Source organism: Lactuca serriola, chromosome 8, assembly GCF_051521515.1.
Source record: "Lactuca serriola cultivar US96UC23 chromosome 8, Lser_US96UC23_V15, whole genome shotgun sequence".
Taxonomy (NCBI): Eukaryota; Viridiplantae; Streptophyta; class Magnoliopsida; order Asterales; family Asteraceae; genus Lactuca; species Lactuca serriola.
Genome location: NC_136415.1, coordinates 245148521 through 245168177, shown reverse-complemented (window position 1 = coordinate 245168177; position 19657 = coordinate 245148521). Strand labels below are relative to the sequence as shown.

The window sequence follows — 19657 nt, the reverse complement described above, 5'->3', positions numbered from 1 at the left end:
TGTGCAATAGGGATTCGTTAAATAGTAATGTTTCAAAGAAACATTTATTGTAATATAGCTAAACGACTTTATGCGAAATTAACTGCTTTGCATCATTATACTGATATTAGTAAAGAACAACATAGGACATTGTTGCCATTTTTATCTTTTGAAAGAGAAAAGATAGATAGCATATCATATGATTGTGAAAAGACCATAGCTGAATTTGATAAAGTTCCAAACAATAGGTATACTTATGGAGTAGTGAAAATAGATGAATATTTAGATGCAAATGAGTTAGTTAACATTGTGAATGAGAATTTGGCCAAAAATGAACAAATCAAGATTTTGAAAAAGAACTGAGAAATCGAAATCTAACTCTCAATGTAATTTTGCTAATCTTGAAGATAATTCTGATAATGTTAGCGAAATCAGTGAAATTGAGGAAGAAGAAGAAATTGATTGTTCTCAGTTGTCTGTCATTAATGTCACTTCAAAGGTTAAAGGTAAAGAAAAATGTAAAGATTCTAAAGTTAAAATTGACATTGACCAACCTTCAACTTTGAAAACTTGTGACTATGACCATGTGACTGTCGAAGATAGTCAAACAAACAGTGATGATGATGAAGTGCCAACAAAAACACAAGTTCCTAATGTTTTGAAAGAAACAGATATATTTCAAATTGTTGAAGATCAAGTGTATAGCGGAACAGACAAATTTGACAAAGTGATGAAAGAAAAAAATGCTTATTATCTTGAGACAAAAACAGTTGTGTATCCAAATTTCATATGCACAGATGATGTTATCTTCCTAAATCATGTGATTGTTACAACTGGAAATGTTGATAAAATCAAACCTGCATTTACCAAGTTGGTTGAAGAAGATAGCAAGCACATATCAGATGAACGATTATTTTCAAATCAAAGCACAATCGAAAATAATCTAACAAAAAATTCTTACACCTTTCAAAGACAAAAACCACGTCGAAATTGGTCTGAATAATCCATAAGTGTCAAAGTAACTGGAAAACCAATCAAAACATAGTATCTAAGTCGATGATCCACTGGCAACTTCCACAACTAGGGCATTATCAAGTTTTTCTACAGGCAATGCTAGTTTCCCACCAAATTTATGCGATACAAAGGAGTAGTTCGCTCCCGAATCAAATAGTATATTGGCAGGTAATCCATTTACAAGAAAGGTACCTGAAGCGACATTTGATGCCTCCTTCGCAGCTTCTAGCGTCATCTGGAAGGCTATCGCATTCGGCTTTGGTGGAATGTTGGGTCTTGTTTCCTCCTTCTTCTTTAGGCGGTCTCTCAAGATGTACCATTCCTTGTTGCACCCATAACATACTTTCTTATTGAACGTGAACTCGTTGGCATAGTGCCCGGGCTTTCCACACTTAAAACAAGTGATTTCTCCGTCACATTTCCCAGAGTGCTTCTTCTTGCACTTGTCGCACCACTTCGCTTCACCTATTCCTCCTCCAAACTTCCTTGAAACAGACTTGATTTTCTTATTGGGCCTTGAAAACCCTTCAAATTTCCTCTTCTCGCTAACCTCGACCTTGTTGGCGGCTCTTCCCTTGATCATATCCTCCACAGACTTGGCAGCCCAAATACATGCCTCTAAAGTAGATGCATGTCGTACTGGCACCGCATACTCCCATGGAAGTCCCTTTGCGTACTTGTCAATTTTGTCATCTCGTCTGGGACAAGGTGCAAAGCGAAACCCATCTTGTCTGTGAAGTTGTTGGAGTAATCATCAATGGACATGCTCCATTTCTTCAAAGTTAGGAATTAGTTCTCTAACTCGAGCATGTTTTGGGCTAAGCAGTATTTGCGCTTGAATTGCACCAAAAACTCTGCCCACGTTAGTTGCTGGGGCTCATTGGGGCTCAAAGTCTTCCCCAAGGTGTTCCACCAATGAACCGCGCCTCCCCTGAACTGGCGTGCTGCAAATGTGGTATGTAACTTGTCTCTGCAACCACACATCATGAAGGCCAACTCCATCTCCAAGATCTAATCCATAACTCCGATCGGATCTTCCTTCCCAGTGAAGGTCGAAGGCTTGCAAGTTAGAAAATCGTTGTACTTGCATCCATTCCTTTCGTCTCCATCATCTTCGTTGTTTCGTCAAACTATTGGTGGGGTGGCTTAACCAACGGTCCTACTATAGTTCCCTCCTTCTGACTGTCCATCGTTCAATTCGGCTTGTTCAATTGGCATCGTAGGTTCATCCCTATCATGTAGTATTAATTGCCTTGTCTCCTCCATTTGATGATCCAACATCATCTGGATCATTGCTTGTACCCCCGTCCATTGTGATTGGCTCAAGTGCGGCTGCTACAATAGGTACTTGCTCAATCCCTTGAGGTTACGAGTGTTGATTCCTATTTCCGTTTGCGTTTCCACTTCGAGTTATTGACATCTTGATCTATACACTAAATAGGGTGGATTTAGATCTTTATTTAGGAAAGACATTTAAATCATCCTTATCTCTCTGAAACGTTGGCATGCTAGTTCTAATATCGTAGTCGTACGTTTAGAATCCTGAACACATAAGGTTTCCAGATCCGGTCAGCAACAGACCATAGATCCGAACAAATAATAGCATATAGCACATACAAGTATTTTAGGTATCTTTCCTAAAATAAACTAGTGCTTGTGTCTAAAATATAGTAGACACTCATCTCACAATCATCGCTTAGCATTCTAAGTTTAAGTCTAGAAATCCTATAAATTCCTAGTTCGCTTAAACTAATGCTCTGATACCAACTGTGACATCCCTATTTTCGCGACTAGAAAAGACCGATTTTGTTTATGCTTTGTTTAAAAATCAAAGTAATATTTTAAATAAAAGTGTTGCGGAATTTGTTCCCAAAAGAATATATGATAAAGATTTATCAAAGCATTTCTGAATAAATGTATTTCATTAAAAACCTCGGGATGTCATGTTCGATACAGATCAAAAGCATAAACAGTACAATATAAGCCTTACAACATTTATTCATATATACAGGCCTATAATTTGTAATCCCTCATCCACACATCACATCTATGCTCGAGTGCCACTACCTGTAATACAAGAAACTTAGTGGGTCAGGCTTGGGAGCCTGGTGAGCACATAGGGTTTTCAACCCACAATAAATAAGTTTATTAATTTCATCAACCAACAATAGCTTGATTACCCGTTCCCGTTATCCTCACTTTACGTCCCTAAAACACCTAACATAAGGGACTTAGCCTAAGGATTATCATCGGGATGGACATTACTTATAAGGGGTTCCTCAGCAATAAATGTGCGTAAGGCAACTATGAGGGGGATGTAGTACACCGGTGAACACATTGTTCACAAACACCTATAGGTTGCGAGCCTGCTAGCGATCCACTGGACTGTCTAGAATAGTTCATGGTCGTCATCTATACTCCGCTAGATGACTGGATCATCATCAACATTAGGGCCTCTCATCATTTTATTGCACATCATCTATTTCATCTACTCATGTTTTACCCAAATATTTTTGTAGATATAAAATACATATACAATTTAAATCATTTAAAACTCGTATAAAAATGTTCGTCCATCATAGATATCAAGTAAATCAATAATATGCACACATAGCACGTAATTAATATAAACTACTTCATATTTATGTGTAAGATGAAAGTGACTATGCACTCACTTGTTAAAGTGACGACTCGAAATTCAAGCAGCACTTCGCTTCTTTAACAATATGATTTCCTTCGACGAAACCTAGTATTATTACCACTAGATTTTAGTCTAATATTTACTGCGACTAATTATTAGTCTAGATCCGTCATTAACTCAGAGTCTACTTCATGATCTATCAAGTAAGGAACAACCATGTAGGATCATATCGGAGGTAGGGTCCGTTTGGTATACGAAGTATACTGTTTGGAAATCCCACTTTAAACAACTCACTAAATCACAGCCTAGACAACATTCTCGTAAGTAGATCAATCAATATAACAACTTTGAATCACTGATAAATCTTAGTTATAGGTTCATAATTACGATATTATATTTAAATATAAGCTATATTTAAAGTACGGTAGGCGTATCTCACTTATAGCGAGTTTTGCTAAAAATCGGGCACCACTGGAGCAGAGCTTCTGAGCCAAAAAGCTCTTTTCTCGGAGCTGTCGGGCGCTCCGGAGCTTTCCTCTAGCTCCAGGGGAGTTTCCTAGGGCTTTAGGGAGGATTATGGAAGGTTTAGAGATAAGTTAGAGAGAGAAAGAGCAAGGTGGACGTGTGAAGAAATGAGGGTGAAAGGGGTTCTATTTATAGGGTGAAACATGGCTCAACTTGGTGCCACATGTCACCATCTGGTGGCAAGACTTGGGGAGAAAGCTATGGTCCAGATTCAACCATGTCACCACCTTCAGCAACACCCTGCCGACTTCTAAACCTCGTAACTTTCGTATACGAGCTCCGTTTTCGACGTTATTTATATTCATGAGTAGGTGGAGACATAATCTACAACTTTCATCTAGACTCAATCGGCTAATTCTCGACCGATTTTAAATTTAACAGTAGGAGAATATTACATTGTTAACGACCGTGTAAAACTCATAACTTCTACATACGGACTCCAGTTTCGTCTCTCTTTTTATCGTTGAGCTCCTATTAATTAGATCTTCAATTCTCATTTAGGTCGTGCTGGCCAAAAACTGCTTGATCTAAAATTCGAATTTTGGGTTGTGCATTGCTATGCCAAATCTTAGAAAAATCATAACTCCCTCATACGAAGTCAGATTTGTGCGTTCTTTTTATGCACACTCTTGGTTTAACGTATACTACGACTTTTGTTTAGATCGCTAAGGCTAAAAAGTCATCCATCGCAAATTCACTATTTACGTCACATAACGTCGTGTCGGTTTTGTCGCGAAACTTCGACAAGTCATAACTTCTTCATTATAACTTGGATTTCGGCGTTCTTTATATGTCTGGAATCCTTGTCACGACCACTACAACTTTCTTCATCGATATCGAGTTTATCTAACACTTTAATTTTGACACTTATTTTATCCTTTATTTATTATACATTTATAAATAAGTATAAAACATTTACATAATTCACATAATACTCAAATAATTCATCTTTATTAATTAAAAATAGGTTACAATGGTTGACCTGACTATTACATCAATGCACTAATGCTTAGCCCAGAAACACGGACGTTACACTTCACCTTCAGATTCATCAGAGAAGTCATTGTCGCTATTTTGAGGAGACTTCTTCGAATAGAGTGCCACATATTTGTCATTGTGAGTGTCTCGCATGATTTCCTTTCTTAAAATCTTCGTTTTTCATGATTACAAAGATTACCAAGCTAAATCCATGGTTTCGATTTTCTCATTGTTATTCAAAACATCTACGTGATGCTCCTTCCGCTATCGTTTAGTGAATCAAGAAACTTGAGAACCAAAGAGTTTCTAGTCTTGTTCATCTTAAGTCGACACATATCATTCACCGGGCAATTAGAACGATTGAAGATCTGTGTAAGTGTCTCATTCTTTTGCTAAAAAAATTGATCATATCGACGATTAAGACTGTTCTTGTTAACAACATTTATCTCATCAGTACCTTTATAGGCAACAGTCAGCGTATCCATCATTTCCTTGGTTGATCGACAGTTTTAAACGAAGTGACAAATGTCATATGAAAGAGAGTTTTCTATAGCAACACAGGCTTTGACATCAAGAGCAACAAGATGTTTCTCTTCATCGTCGAATTCGAACATGTTTTTCGACTAACTCATCTTCTTTGACATTATCCTTCATGAGCCGGTACATAGGAACATGAGGACCGTTTTTGGTGATATCTATCTTTGAGTAGTCTATAGTTTCAAGGACCATCATTGCCTTCGACTTCCACATGGTAAAGTTCTTTTCATCGAACTGTGGAATTTTGTTATCAAAAGTGGTTTTAGTGGTATTTGAATAAAAGGAAGACATGATTATTTGATATAGGCAACCGGTTCTGATACCACTTGTGGGTTCCTTGATCGACATTAATTAACAATAAAAATAAACTAAAGAACACAAAAGAATTAATACAAAGATTTTCACTAAGAAAATGTTCCCACCAATAGAACGAGCATAAAGCTCTAGGGTTCGATGATCAACCAATGATTTAGACCCTAGTAGATATAGAAAAGTAAATACGATGTGAATCTTTACAAACCAGGGATATCATCTAATCTACGATAACAATAAAGTATATCCAATATCACTAAGATATCGGATCTGCAAACTAACTACATATATTTTACATTTACAAGAGATTACATAAGATGTACATATCACGCTGACACGACATTACAAACTTAACTTCACGCTGGCGTTGATTGAGTCAACATGACTGTTTTACATTATGAGATTCTAAGGCTTGACCTTACAATTAATTATTATTATTATAAATTATAAATTATAAAAAAGACAAAAAAAAAAGACAATTAAAATTTCAAAAATCAAAATGGATGCCGTTGATATTAATATGTAATTAAAGGTTAATTAAAAGTTTGGGGTACAATTAATAATATGGTACATATAGGCTATAGCAACACCTTATTAATTTTCTATTTTTTTAATTTTGGAAAACTTCCATATGGCACTACAAACAAACTTGCCAACCAAAACTAAATCTCGAGCTCGATTTGGTTTAAGTTCAATTTGACAAACTAAACTAAGTTCAAACTCGATTTACTAGCTACATAAGCCAATGTTTTAAAAACTGGTTTGAACCGGCCGGTCGAACCGGTTGGACCGGGAACCGGGAGAAGGAATGGTTCAACTATCACTGGTTATACGTCGATTTCTGAACCGAATTGAACCGGCCGGTTTTTAAAAAAAATCCGGTTGAACCGAATAAAAATACATGGAAAATAATCATTTGCATAATAAATGTTGATGATTTTTTTTCAAATCTATTTGGTTTTCTCTAAATAAAAACACATGGTAAATGGTATAAAATTTTTTGATGTTGTTTGTATTCATCTAAAACTATATTTTGTTTCGCTATTATACTTTATGTTCTTTATGATGTATATGAATTGATGTAAAACACTAAAAGTTATAGTTATATGTTATTTTAATGTATTTGGATTAATGTTTGAACTTGTAAACGTAAAATTCATTATTTATATATGTATGTATATATAGAAAAATAAGAAAAAATATGAAAATTATGAAAACCGGTTAACCCGGCGGTCAAACCGGTTGAACCGGTCACCATACCGGTTCAACTAAAAAACCGGTTTTTAAAACATTGACATTAGCCCTCTTAACAAAACTTGAGCATAAATAGCTCCAAAAATGTGCACTAAAACAATCACAAGCTCACAACCCAAAATTATACACCAACTATACTTGCATATTAACACAATCCATCGGGTTTTTTTCTTTAATTCAAGCCCAACGTTTACAAACTCGAACACAATTACATACTTCGAACTTATATTCCCACTCAATCTTTAACTCGACTACAATTATCAGATAATAAGTTCAATCAGATAAAAATATGATATAAACATCGATCATACACACATATACTACTACCACAACGGTGTGGAATTCGACCATGAAACAAGCGTATTCATATGCGTAAACGCCATTCTATAATTGAAATTCCGATCCCCATCAACCACCACCTTCCCCATTTCCTCTTCTTCCATATCATACTCATAAACCGCTTCTCTCCACTTCTTAAAAACCAAAAACCTCCCGTTTTTCGTCATGAAAACCGGAATCAATCCCGTTATATCATAATCCATGTTAATCGTACACTTCTTGACCCAAATTTCCTCACATTCGGCCCGTTTCAATGTCCATATTTGAATCCGGTAAACCGTCAATTGTGCAACAAAATTCAACAAGTCACCATTCTCAATAAGTCGATCATTCATCCCCGTTGTAACTGGAAGATCTATACGGGAAAACTTTTCCTTGTCTATATCCATTGAGATTATGTAATTTACATTATTAGTCCCTGGAAGCCAATAAAGAACCCCACAAGTGGAAACTGGTTTGTGTGTGAAGTCACGGAAGAGCCCGAAAGTGGGGACATGACACCCAGTCCATTGCATTGTGCTTAAGCTTAGTATTTCAGTGTCTATATGACCCGATTCGTCTCTGAATACGTGTATAGCTTTATATTGTTGGGTTTTAGGGCTGAATACAAACCCGTATGATTCATCGCGGGTTTGAACTATGGTTCCGGATTTGAGTGGGAGGAGCTTTCGGGTTGTGGGATTCAAGATTAGTAAAGTTCCGGTTTTGTTTGTTGCTAGAATTAAACCATTACATGTGGCTAAGATTTCGCGGAAACCGGAAATGTTTGGGTCGGTGATTGTGGCGTTTTGGTGTTTGAAATTGAATTCCATTAGATAGATTTGGAGTTTTTGCTTTTTGGGAGGATTTGGATCGAAGAGTGTGAATTGGTTGTTGTTGTTATGGGTGTTGATATCGAATGTATTTGGGCGTGATTCGGAGAATTGTTTAAGAAATGTGAGAACTTTTTCACAGCGAGTGGTGTGGGATTCGATGAAATTAGGGCTGCTTATCAGGGTACGCCATGTTTTGCATACGAGAGTTAGCTTTAAGATGTCTTTTGCAGGAAGGAGAAGAAGAATTTTGAAAATTAAGTCGTAGGGAAGAAGTGAGACCTCATTCGCACATCTCTTCGGTGAGCTGTTCATTTGTCCTCAATTGATCGCGTATCTGTTCTAACAAAATATCTGAAAAAATGAATCAATTCTCCAAAATAACAACAATTTTTACAGTTAAGTGGTCAGTACTGATCACTACGATGAATATGAGTCTGAAATCGGAATCGAATTGTAATCACAAGCGCAGGATCATGATCAGGGTAAAACGCATATCGATCGACGATTGTTAGAACAGAAAATGAAGATTTATGAAAGCAATCGAAGAAGTTATCATACCTTGTAGAATCAGCGAGTGTGAAGAGAGTTAAGTGAGAGTTGGTGGGAGTAGTGATGTATTCTTTGATTGAAGGAATATTCGATTGAGAGACGATTGCTTTTTTTTTTTTGGTGCGATCACCGCTGATGAATTAGGAGATTAGGATCCAAGTAACCACAGAGATTTCTAGGGTTAGGTGATGTTCCTGTTTTTAGGACAATTGTCACGGGCAACAAGATGCTTTTGTTTATTTGAATGATTACTATTTATTTTTATTTTTTTATATGATTTTATTAATTTATTATTTTTTTGAAACGACAAATCTAACATATTCCTAAATTACACCTTAAATCAACCTATGTCTACGATCGGACTTGAACCCTCAACCTCAAAGAGAGAGGCAACACCGGATACCGTTGGACTACAAGCCTTTTGGTATTAATTTATTATTAAGTTATAGGAACGGAGGTGCTAAGAGATTTTAAGTATTAGGGGTGAGTATTTGGACCTTTCAAATATGGATCTAGACCTAGTTTGGTAAGTCTTAACATGTCTGGTCTAAGGTCCATAAATTTTTTCCAAACCGGTATGATCTAAGAGTCAGTCCATTCTGGTTCGATCCAATAATCACCCCTACAATCCTAATAGATAAATTTACTTTATGTAAGACTTAAACGAGTTGTATCATATGTACTTAAAGTTGTACCAGTCCAACGGATACAAGAATTGGAAAATCCCGACCTGGACCTGCCACAATAGGTCCGGTCTAAGGTCCACAAATTTTGTCAAACCGTTATGGTTTGGTTCGGTCCAAATGCACACCCTTACTAAGGACGTTTGTACATTGCTCTTTGACTTACGCTAAATGGCGTCACCGATGAGGCCCTCTAACTTGCTGGCGAGACTGCGTGAGTAAAGAGGAAAGAGAAAGTAGGAAAAAGTGATCTCATTGGGTGTCATTATTTTATTTTTGTTTTTACTTTTTTATTTTTTTTTTTTGCAAATCAAACCTATTAAATTGGCATACCATCACTTTCCAACTTTTACAAGGTATACATGCTAGGAGGGTGTTTGGCAAAGCTTATTTAAAAAGACTTATGCTTTTTTGACTTATAACTTATTTGGTGAATAAGAGTTTTTAATAAGTAAAGGGTATGTTACTTATTCATTTTTGACTTATTAGAGGTTACCAACAGCTATAAGTTGTTTTTTAACCAATTTTTTTTTTTTTTTTTTGACTTATACGAGTATCAAATCGGTAATAAGTCAAAAAACATATTTTTTAAGCTTTGTCAAACATCCCCTAAGTTTATATGACTTCTAAAAAACTCAAAAAACTAATAAACTCAAAAAACTTATGTGACAAGGTGTTAAAATTACTATCGCTCTTTTTAGTTTTATGAGTATCTTAAAAAAAAAACTCTAAAATCTTAAAAATATCCACTTAAGTCATTTTATTCGCATCAGACTATCATTTCACTAACATCAAACTTAGGTCATATTTGTTGCCTTTTAATTAAAGAATGAAAAACAACCTCTTGATTTTTCTGAAATGAAATGTTTGATAGTCTTTTTAAAAATACATCTTAATCTTTCCAAAGATAAATAGGAAGTAGAAACGGAGGTATTTTACTTATTTATAAAAATAATATTATCATTTTTAAATATTTTTCCAAAAACTCAAACAAACATGAATAAATTCTTTGAGACGCGCCCCACTACCCTTCCCCGAACTAGAAACAATGAGATTTAAAAATATTTATGTTTGATTTGGATTTGTCTTTAAATTTGATTTATGTTCATTTGGATTTTATATGATGTTTATATTTTTTTATACCTTTTTAAGAAATTGATTCGTTATTTTATAAACATATATTTAAATTCACTAAAAATAAAACAGACGAGTAAAATGATCATTTTTATAATTCAACATATCAATTCAAAAGTTTCAACCAAACAATATCTTAAAAATTCAGACCCTCTGAAAAATCCAGACTTTTTAAAAATTCAGACCCTCCAAATTGTCCCTTACTAATGTGTAGTTTTTGCTTCTTTATTTCACAAAAATAATACAAATTATTTATAAATTTATTTTTATTCTTTAAATCAATTATCCAAATTATATAACACCATCTCCAAGAGAAGAGAAGCTTATTTTATAGTTTTATACCACTCAATTGACCCCTTATTATCACTTATTACTAGTATAGGGTATAACTTTTTTTTTTTAATTTTATTGACGATTGAATATATATTAATTGGTTAATATATTATAAAGTTTTACACATCTAACATCCTTTTTAATTATTGTTTATTTTTACCCTCTTAATTATATTCTAGTTTGAAATACTTTTTTTTTATTTCTTTAACTAGTTAATTATTTTTATTATAATTTTTTTTTGAAATGTTTATATATTGATGTCTAGTGATAATATTTATTTAAAATATTTCTGATTAAAATATGTTGTGTTTAAAAACGACTAACTAAATGAGGATGCTTTGTGGATCATTTTAAATAGACGTGGATGAATATGTTAAATTCATTAAAAAAAGCTATTGAAATAGGTTAAGATGATGTTTGTTTTTTCGAAACTAAAATGTATATAGTCTACGGACCACATCTACAACTATGTGCAATAGAAGAGGTGGACCAAACGTCTGCAAACTACAATAAAAAGTCTGATTGTTTTTTAACGTCTGCAGGCTGTTGAAATAAACAGAAATTTACCATACAATAGTTTTTAGGGTTTGGACCCTATTTAAACAACTTAATGGCCTCAAACGTTTCCTTACCTCCAGCCTCCATCCCTCTTAGACTTCATCTCGAAACCCTAATTCTTGTGTGCAAGTTTTGAAGCTTTTTAATGATATTTTGGTCTTCTTGGTGGTGAAGGAAAACCTTTAAAGTTATGGTGTTGCTCTCAAGCTTTTGAACCTAGATTCTTCTCATCCTTATGCATCTTCTGGAGGTATAAAATTCAAATCTTGATGCTTGCCTTGCTAGATCTTGTTAGGTTGCAAGTTATGACATTTTTGTCCCAAAAATCTTGGTCTCTTGAGTATTGTCAATTATAGATAATTTGAGTTGTCCTTTCAAGCATTTTAGAGTGTTTAATGTCATAAAAATGCAAGCTTGGTACTTGGTATTCCTTCATGCAAGAGTTATGGAGTTTTAAATGGTTATATGAGTTAGGGCTTTGGTTTTGGGCTCGTTGTAGCCATGCAAAGGCATAAAGGTTGCAAATTTATGATTTTAGAAGTTTATTAGGGTTAGGTATGAAGCTTGGACGTTAAGTATTAAAGCATTAAGACATTAAAAGAAAGTTTGTACTTCAGGGGATTTCACGGGGCATACCCTGAGCGTAGTGGGTTATGGCCCCATAACGCTTTCGAGATCGAGCTGTACCTTGGGCGTAGTAAGCGGTACGTCGAGCGTACTCCCATAAAACCTTTTGGGCCATTTATGGGCCTTGGTCCATTATGGGTTTTGGGCCTTGTCTAGTTGGGTCATGTATGGGAGGGGCAAAATGGTATTTTGCCCTTAGTAAGTTAGATGATGAATTGGACCTTTGTTTATGGGGTTAGAATCCATTTCTTAATTAGAATTGATTTTGGGTTATGATCAGTGTGAGGAGCCGTAGTAGTAGCAACTCGAGTGTGTGTTTTAGATATCTTTAGTTGAGGTGATTCTTCTCACCACACTAGTGGGTCGAAGGCACCAATGTTGACCCACTGATTTGTATGCGTAGGATGTATGTGATTATTACTGATATGATTGTATAAATTATGCATGGAGCCAATATGGGCTTAGAGTCATTATGGACTTAGGGTCGATACGGACCCGGGGGTTGATACGGACCCGACACAATTACTTGTTGTTATATGGGGTTGATACGGACCCGGGGGTTGATATGGACGCGACACAACCACATGCTATTATATTTATGTGTTTGTTGTGCGTGGTATTTTGGGGAACTCACTAAGCTTTGTGTTTACGGTTTAACTTTATGTTTTAGGTACTTCTAGATCAAAATGGAAGGTCCCAACTTGATCACAGCACATCCACCCTTGTTCAACATTTTTATGATTTTTGGGATTGTACTTTGATAACTATTTTCACAGTGACATACTTTTGTTGCGATGATATGGATATTTAATGATATTGATTGACTTGAAAAATGAAATTTTTACTTATGAATTTTAGGACGTTACAATATGTGTAACACCCTAAATTTTTAAAGATGTTTTCAAACTTTAAAATGTTATGGTTTTAACAAAATCAGTACATGTATTAACCTATACTTAACAAAATCGGTCCCACAAAAATATTTATGATTAAAACATTGGATGTTACCATTAAGCATCATACAAACCATAGCAAACAAATAAGAATTACATCAATATAATAAAAAAAGAACTTAACAAGTTCCATTCAATTCTCTATCTCAGAACTTTTACTTACATCTATCATTTTTCTCCTTGAATACAACCTGAGATACATGACATTAAAAAGAGATACGAAAGGAAAAAAATGTCTCGTAACATACGTGAGTTTGTGTGTAACATTCAAAAATATGGTCCCAAAAATTTCATTTTGATAATAGACAAAATAGTATTTTTCAAAATATCCAAACGTTTAAGTAACAACCAATGTATCAAATGCCATAAAATCAGAGTAAAACAACATAAGCGGAATCCCAATGGTGTGTGCAATGCAGTCATCCCGAGCTCTTCCCTTTACAACCGGAAGTACCTGAAACATAAGCTAAAAACCATAAGCACAAAGCTTAGCGAGTTCTCCCAAAATACCACATAGCAAACTTACAATAAAATATATTGGGCCCCTCCCTGTCATCGGGCACCGCTTGGCATCGGACCCCGCCCGACATTGAGCTGAGCTCGGTAAACGGTTCCTGCCCAACATACAATAACATATATCAAATGAACACATACACATGCAATAATCACATAGATATGTAGCATACAAATATTCATCAAGCCCCACCCGGCATAAAGATAACTAGCAAACTAACAACATAACATTAAGATGGGCTGGCATTGGTGCCTTTGACCCGCTAGACCGGTAAGAAAACTCACCTCGAATACAGAATAATAGAAGAATAGATCCCGGATCCGAAAATCGACTCTACTAAATGCCTAAACAGAAACGATTTCCTTAATACAACTCTAAATGTCCAAAAGCCCCTTATAGGTCAACATGGTCAAAGACTAAAGTCAACGACTGTCGAGTTGTCCTTCAACTCGCTGTGTTTATCAATTAATTTGCAAAATCAGGAAGAAACCGATCCAACTCGTCGAGTTTATCAATAAACTCGTCGAGTTTACCATAAATCCAACATCTTAATTCATTAAGCCGACATAATCGGAACTAAGAGCTTCACAACTTAAATCTCAACTAGAATGACATATAGAAGGGAAAAGTTTCCAACTTTACCCATAGCAACCACCAAAATGGGTTCAAAACCTAGCCCCTAGGCTTAGAAGGGTGAGGACTTAATCATTAAGCACTAAATCGCCAAAGGTATAGCTAGGGATGAGCAAAAACCGAACCGAAAAACCGAAAAACCGAAAAAAACCGATATAACCGAAACCGAAAAACCGAAACCAAAACAATAACCGACGGTTTAGGTTTAAATTTTACAAAAACCGAAAAATAACGGTTTGTTTCGGTTTTGACGTATAAAACCGCCCATAAAAACCGAACCGACCCACATATATATTATTTATTATGTTTTAAACTTTTAGTTTTAGACTTTAGACTTTATCTCTTTAATACTTTATGTTTATTTTCAATAAACTGTTAATGGTGTTAAACTTTGATATTTTAAACATTTTCATGTTTTTATAATACTAGAATTCGTACTCTTTATTTTGGTATATTTAAAGTAGATACAATACTATTTATCACAACGTATTTTCACTAGGTTTGAACCCAAAAACTAGAAAAAAAAAATAGGAGCTCATAAACCCACGGTTTAAAACCGAAAACCCATAAATCCAACCCGGAAAACCGAAAAACCGAACCATGCAAAAACCGAACCTATATGGGTTTAAAAATCGAAAAACCGACTTTCTACGGTTTGGTTTGGTTTTAGCCAAAAACCGACCCAAACCGACCCATGCTCATCCCTAGGTATAGCCCCAAACTGTAGATCTGGCCCTTAAAGATGAATGGTCACGTAAAGTTTCCAACTTTACGCTCATGCATGACTAGGAGTGGCTCAAATGCTCAAAAGAAGCCTAAAGAAAAGACTTAATGAATGCATGAAGCCCTTAAGACCATAAAGTTGGCACCTTTATGCCAAAAGAGCTCATGAATATCTTAGATCTGAAAGAATAAACACTTGGGACGTTCTACTACCCCAACAACCACCCAAGCATGGCCAAAAGCATACAATATAACCCAAGAAGAGATCTAAGAAATTATTAAGCAAGTTGGGAACTTGATACCTCAAAAACTTGGCAAATGAGCTAGTGATGCTGGATCCAAGACTCCTTCTTCAAGCCAAGTAACTCCCAATTCCTTATCTCCTTCAACAAGCACCAAAAATTAACACTCAAGGCTCTCCTCAAGCTCACACACTCAACAACAAAAGGAAATGCTCAAATTTAGGGGTTTTTCAACAGAAGAGGTTGGTAAGGAGGCCAACCAAGGTGATGGGTTTTGAGCATTATAGCATCCCTATGGTGCACATACAGCCCTAATGCTTTGGATCTAAGTTTTCTCAAGTTATACATGCAATTTCATTTTATCCAAAGCATATACCCTAGCTAGCATGCAATGGAGATATACAACATAAAAACTAGTTAGATGAATACCTCTTAGTTGTAGCTTGTAGTTCTTGGCCTTTCAAGAGCTTAGTACCTCAAGTGTGATACCTCTAATAAGTTACAAACACCAAAAGCAAATGGAGGCTTGTGAGAGAGAGGTTATGAAGCACAAATCGGCTGGGGTTTCACCTTGGAATGCATTGGCCGATTTTAGGGAGTTAGGGGTTACATTTATAGTGTGGAATTCTTGGGGTTTCTTACATGTAAACCCTAATTTACCATGACTCTTCACATTTCATAGGCCCTTTGGACTAAACCTTCATGGACTCTCATATAGGTTTAGTCCATCCTTAATCAACATGGATCATATGCGCAAAGTATTACTGATTTACCTAATCAGTCCATGTAAATTTAATCAATCTCTTTTGATCACTAAATTAATTCCAAATTAATTCTTGATCAATACCAATTAAATAATATGATTTCTCAATTAATATATTATTCATATAATATATTAATAAATCACAAATAACCTCTTTCTCAAATGTCCATCCTATCAAATTGCTCTGGTGAAGGCAACCCAAAAGGACCATTCTACTATCGAGTCAAGTACATACCAATTATAGTTGTGGGCTTGCACACCTAATCCAACACAAGGGACTTAAGGCCTTTAAATAGGGTGCAACACCCTAAAAATTAGGGTTTCCTTCCCAGCTGCCAACTCGCTGAGTTGAGACACCCCGACTCATCGAGTTGACTCATTAAACTTCGCGGCCAAAAACAACTCGACACGCTGAGTTGAGGCTACCAACTCGCCGAGATAGTCTTCCAAGAAAATATAAATACTTGGAAAAATAAATTCATACTGGAAACCAGGCGTTAGAATTCTCCCCCACTTGAATCAGACTTCGTCCTCGAAGTCTGCTGCCTTGAACAATCCTAGGTAATGCTCTCTCATCTCCTCCTTGGGCTCCCAAGTCCGCTCTGACCCCTTGCGGTGCAGCCACTGCACCTTCACTAGCTCTACAACCTTGTTCCTCAAGGTTTTTGTCTTCTAATCTAATATTGTCACTGGTCTCTCAACATAGTTTAGGCGGTCAACCATCTGAATATCCTCCAAGGGTACAACTGCTGAATCATCCACCAAGCACTTCCGCAACTGAAAGACATGAAAGGTGCTATGAATCAGGCTGAGCTAGGCTGGAAGATCTAGACGATACGTAACCCGACCCACCCGAGTGAAAACCCTACAGGGACTGATATACCTGGGGCCCAACTTGCCCCGCTTCCTGAACCGGATTGACACCTTTCCAAGGTGATACTTTTTAGAGAAACGTATCTCCCACCTAGAACTCCAAGTATAACTGGAACTTGTCAGTATAGCTCTTCTGCCGACTCTGAGCTGTCTAGAGCCTGCTTCAAACTTGCTGAATTAGCTCAGCAGTCTTGAGTACCACCTCGGTACTCCCCATGACTCGCTGACCGACCTCGCCCCAACAAATCGGGGTCCTGTATTTCCCGAACTCGGCTAGTTGGCAGCTGGGAAGGAAACCCAAATTTTTAGGGTCTTGCATCCTATTTAAAGTCCTTAAGTCCCTTGGTTGGCCTCCTTACTAACCTCTTCTATCCAGAAACCCTAAAATCGAGCATTTCCTTCCATTGTTGAGTGTATGAGCTTGAGGAGAGCCTTGAGTGTTCATTATTGGTGCTTGTTGAAGGAGCTAAGGAATTGGCAGTTACTTGGCTTGAAGAATGAGTCTTGGATCCAACATCACTAGCTTATTTGCCAAGTTTTTGAGGTTTCAAGTTCCCACCTTGCTTAATAATTTCTTAGATCTCTTCTTGGGTTAGATTGTATGCTTTTAGCCATGGTTGGGTGCTTGTTGGGGTAGTAGATCGTGCCAAGTGTTTATTCTTTCATATCTAAGATCTTCATGAGCTCTTTTGGCATAAAGGTGCCAACTTTATGGTATTAAGGGCTTCATGCATTCATTGAGTCTTTCTTTTGGCTTCTTGTGAGCATTTGAGCCTCTCCTAGTCATGCATGAGCATAAAGTTGGAAACTTTACGTGGCCATTCAGCTTTAAGGGCCAGATCTGCAGTTTGGGGCTATGCCTTTGGTGATTTAGTGCTTAATGATTAAGTCATCACCCTTTTAAGCCTAGGGTTTGGGTTTAGAACCCATTTTGGTGGTTCCTATGGGTAAAGTTTGAAACTTTACCCTTCTAGATGCCATTCTAGTTGAGATCTGAGTTGTGAAGCTCTTAGTTTTGATTGTGTTGGCTTAATGATCTAAGATGTTGGATTTCTGGAGAACTCGGTGAGTTTATTGATAAACTCGACGAGTTGGATCCGTTTCTCTCTGACTTTGCAAATTAATGGAGAAACACGGCGAGTTGAAGGACACCTCAGCGTGTTGGGTCAACTCGAGTCATTGACTTTGACTTTGACTTTAGTCTTTGACCAAGTTTGACCTATATGGGGCTCTTGGGCATTTTGAGTTGTATTAAGGAAATCGTTTCAGTTTAGGGGTTGAGTAGAGTCGATTTTCGGAGCCGGGATCTGTTCAACTATCATTCCGTATTCGAGGTGTGTTTCCTTACCGGGTCTAGCTCGTCAAAGGCACCAATGCCAGTCCATGTTTATGTTATGTTGTTAGTATGCTAGCTGTCTTTGTGACTCTTGCATGTGCTTGTGGTTATATGATTTACGGGCTAAGGCCCGATGCCGGGCGAGGCCTGATGATTATTTATATGCTATGATTCTATGTGTTTATTGCATGTGTATATGTTAATTCGATATTTGTTATTGTATGTTGGGTGGAGCCCGTTTACCGAGCTCAATTCGATGTCGGGTAAGGCCCACAATATGTTTATTGTATGTTTGCTATGTGGTATTTTGGGCTAACTCACTAAGCTTTGTGCTTACGGTTTTTAGTTTATTTTCAGATACTTCCAGTTGTAAAGGGAAGATCTCGGGATGGCTGCATCGCACAAACCTTTGGGATTCTGCTTATGATGTTTTACTCTGATTTTATGGCATTTGATACTTTGGTTGTTATTTAAACATTTGGATGATTTTGGAAAATACTATTTTATCTATTATTATTATGAAATTTTTGGGACCATATTTTTGAATGTTACATTTACCTCCCAAGAATAGAAGGATACCTGGTAGGCCAAAAACAAAAGGAGTTAGAGATGTGAGGAAAAGGGTGGAAACCATAGAGTTTCTAAAAGAGGTAAGAAGATATCATGTAGTTTATGCAAAGTGGAAGAACATAATAAGAATACATGTCCAACTCTTGATAGGCCAAGAGCAAAGAAGTTACCAACTAGGGTTAACATGACTGCAGAAGTGGCAAGTGGAAGTGAGACAGGAATGGAATGTGGGGATACACATGGTAGTAGGGTTAACAGGACTAAGACAACAAAGGTAAATACAACTTCTTATTTATTATTTATTATTTGTTAATAAATATGTTTCATTTAAGTGTTTATTATGTGTGTATAACAGGGTGAAAATATGAAGAAAAGGATTGTGGAAGTGGCAAGTGGAAGTAGGACAAGAATGGAAGGTGGGGATACATATGGTATTAGGGTTAAGAGGACTAAGACAACAAAGGTAAATATAACTCCTTATTTAATATTTTTTTTGTTTATTTTTTAATCAATATGTTTCATTTAAGTGTTTATTATGTGTGTATAATAGGGTGAAAATGTGAAGAAAATGACTGCAAAAGTGGCAAGTGGAAGTAGGACATGAATGGAAGGTGGGGATACACAAGGTACTAGGGAGAGTGGGAGAACACAAGTGGCAAGGGAGAGGGGTAATTTTGTACTTCCTTAGGTTAAGATGAGGAAAAAGAGTGAAATAATCATCAAGAAAAAATTAGCAACCCAAGTTATAGGAAAGAATGGAGAGGGGAACACT

The 19657-nt window shown here is 36.3% G+C and overlaps 1 protein-coding gene across 2 annotated transcripts; it reads right to left on the bottom strand.

Moving 5' to 3' along the window:
* Positions 1-7361: 7361 nt before the first annotated feature.
* Positions 7362-9154, bottom strand: LOC145069216 (F-box/kelch-repeat protein At3g23880-like). 2 transcript variants are annotated; one of them, XM_079016166.1, is made up of 2 exons: positions 8953-9154; positions 7362-8745 (listed from the first exon to the last, which is right to left on the bottom strand). In XM_079016166.1, the coding sequence occupies exon 2, from the start codon at positions 8704-8706 to the stop codon at positions 7564-7566; it is 1143 nt and encodes a 380-aa protein (XP_078872292.1). In that variant the 5' UTR covers positions 8707-8745; positions 8953-9154; the 3' UTR covers positions 7362-7563. The 2 variants fall into 2 exon arrangements, with proteins under 2 accessions (XP_078872292.1, XP_078872293.1); XM_079016167.1 differs by having other exon boundaries at positions 7362-8728.
* Between the last annotated feature and the right edge of the window lie 10503 nt (positions 9155-19657).

Excerpts from the sequence above, each read along its gene's own strand:
- LOC145069216 (XM_079016166.1), bottom strand. The coding sequence starts at position 8,706 with ATGAACAGCTCACCGAAGAGATGTGCGAATGAGGTCTCACTTCTTCCC.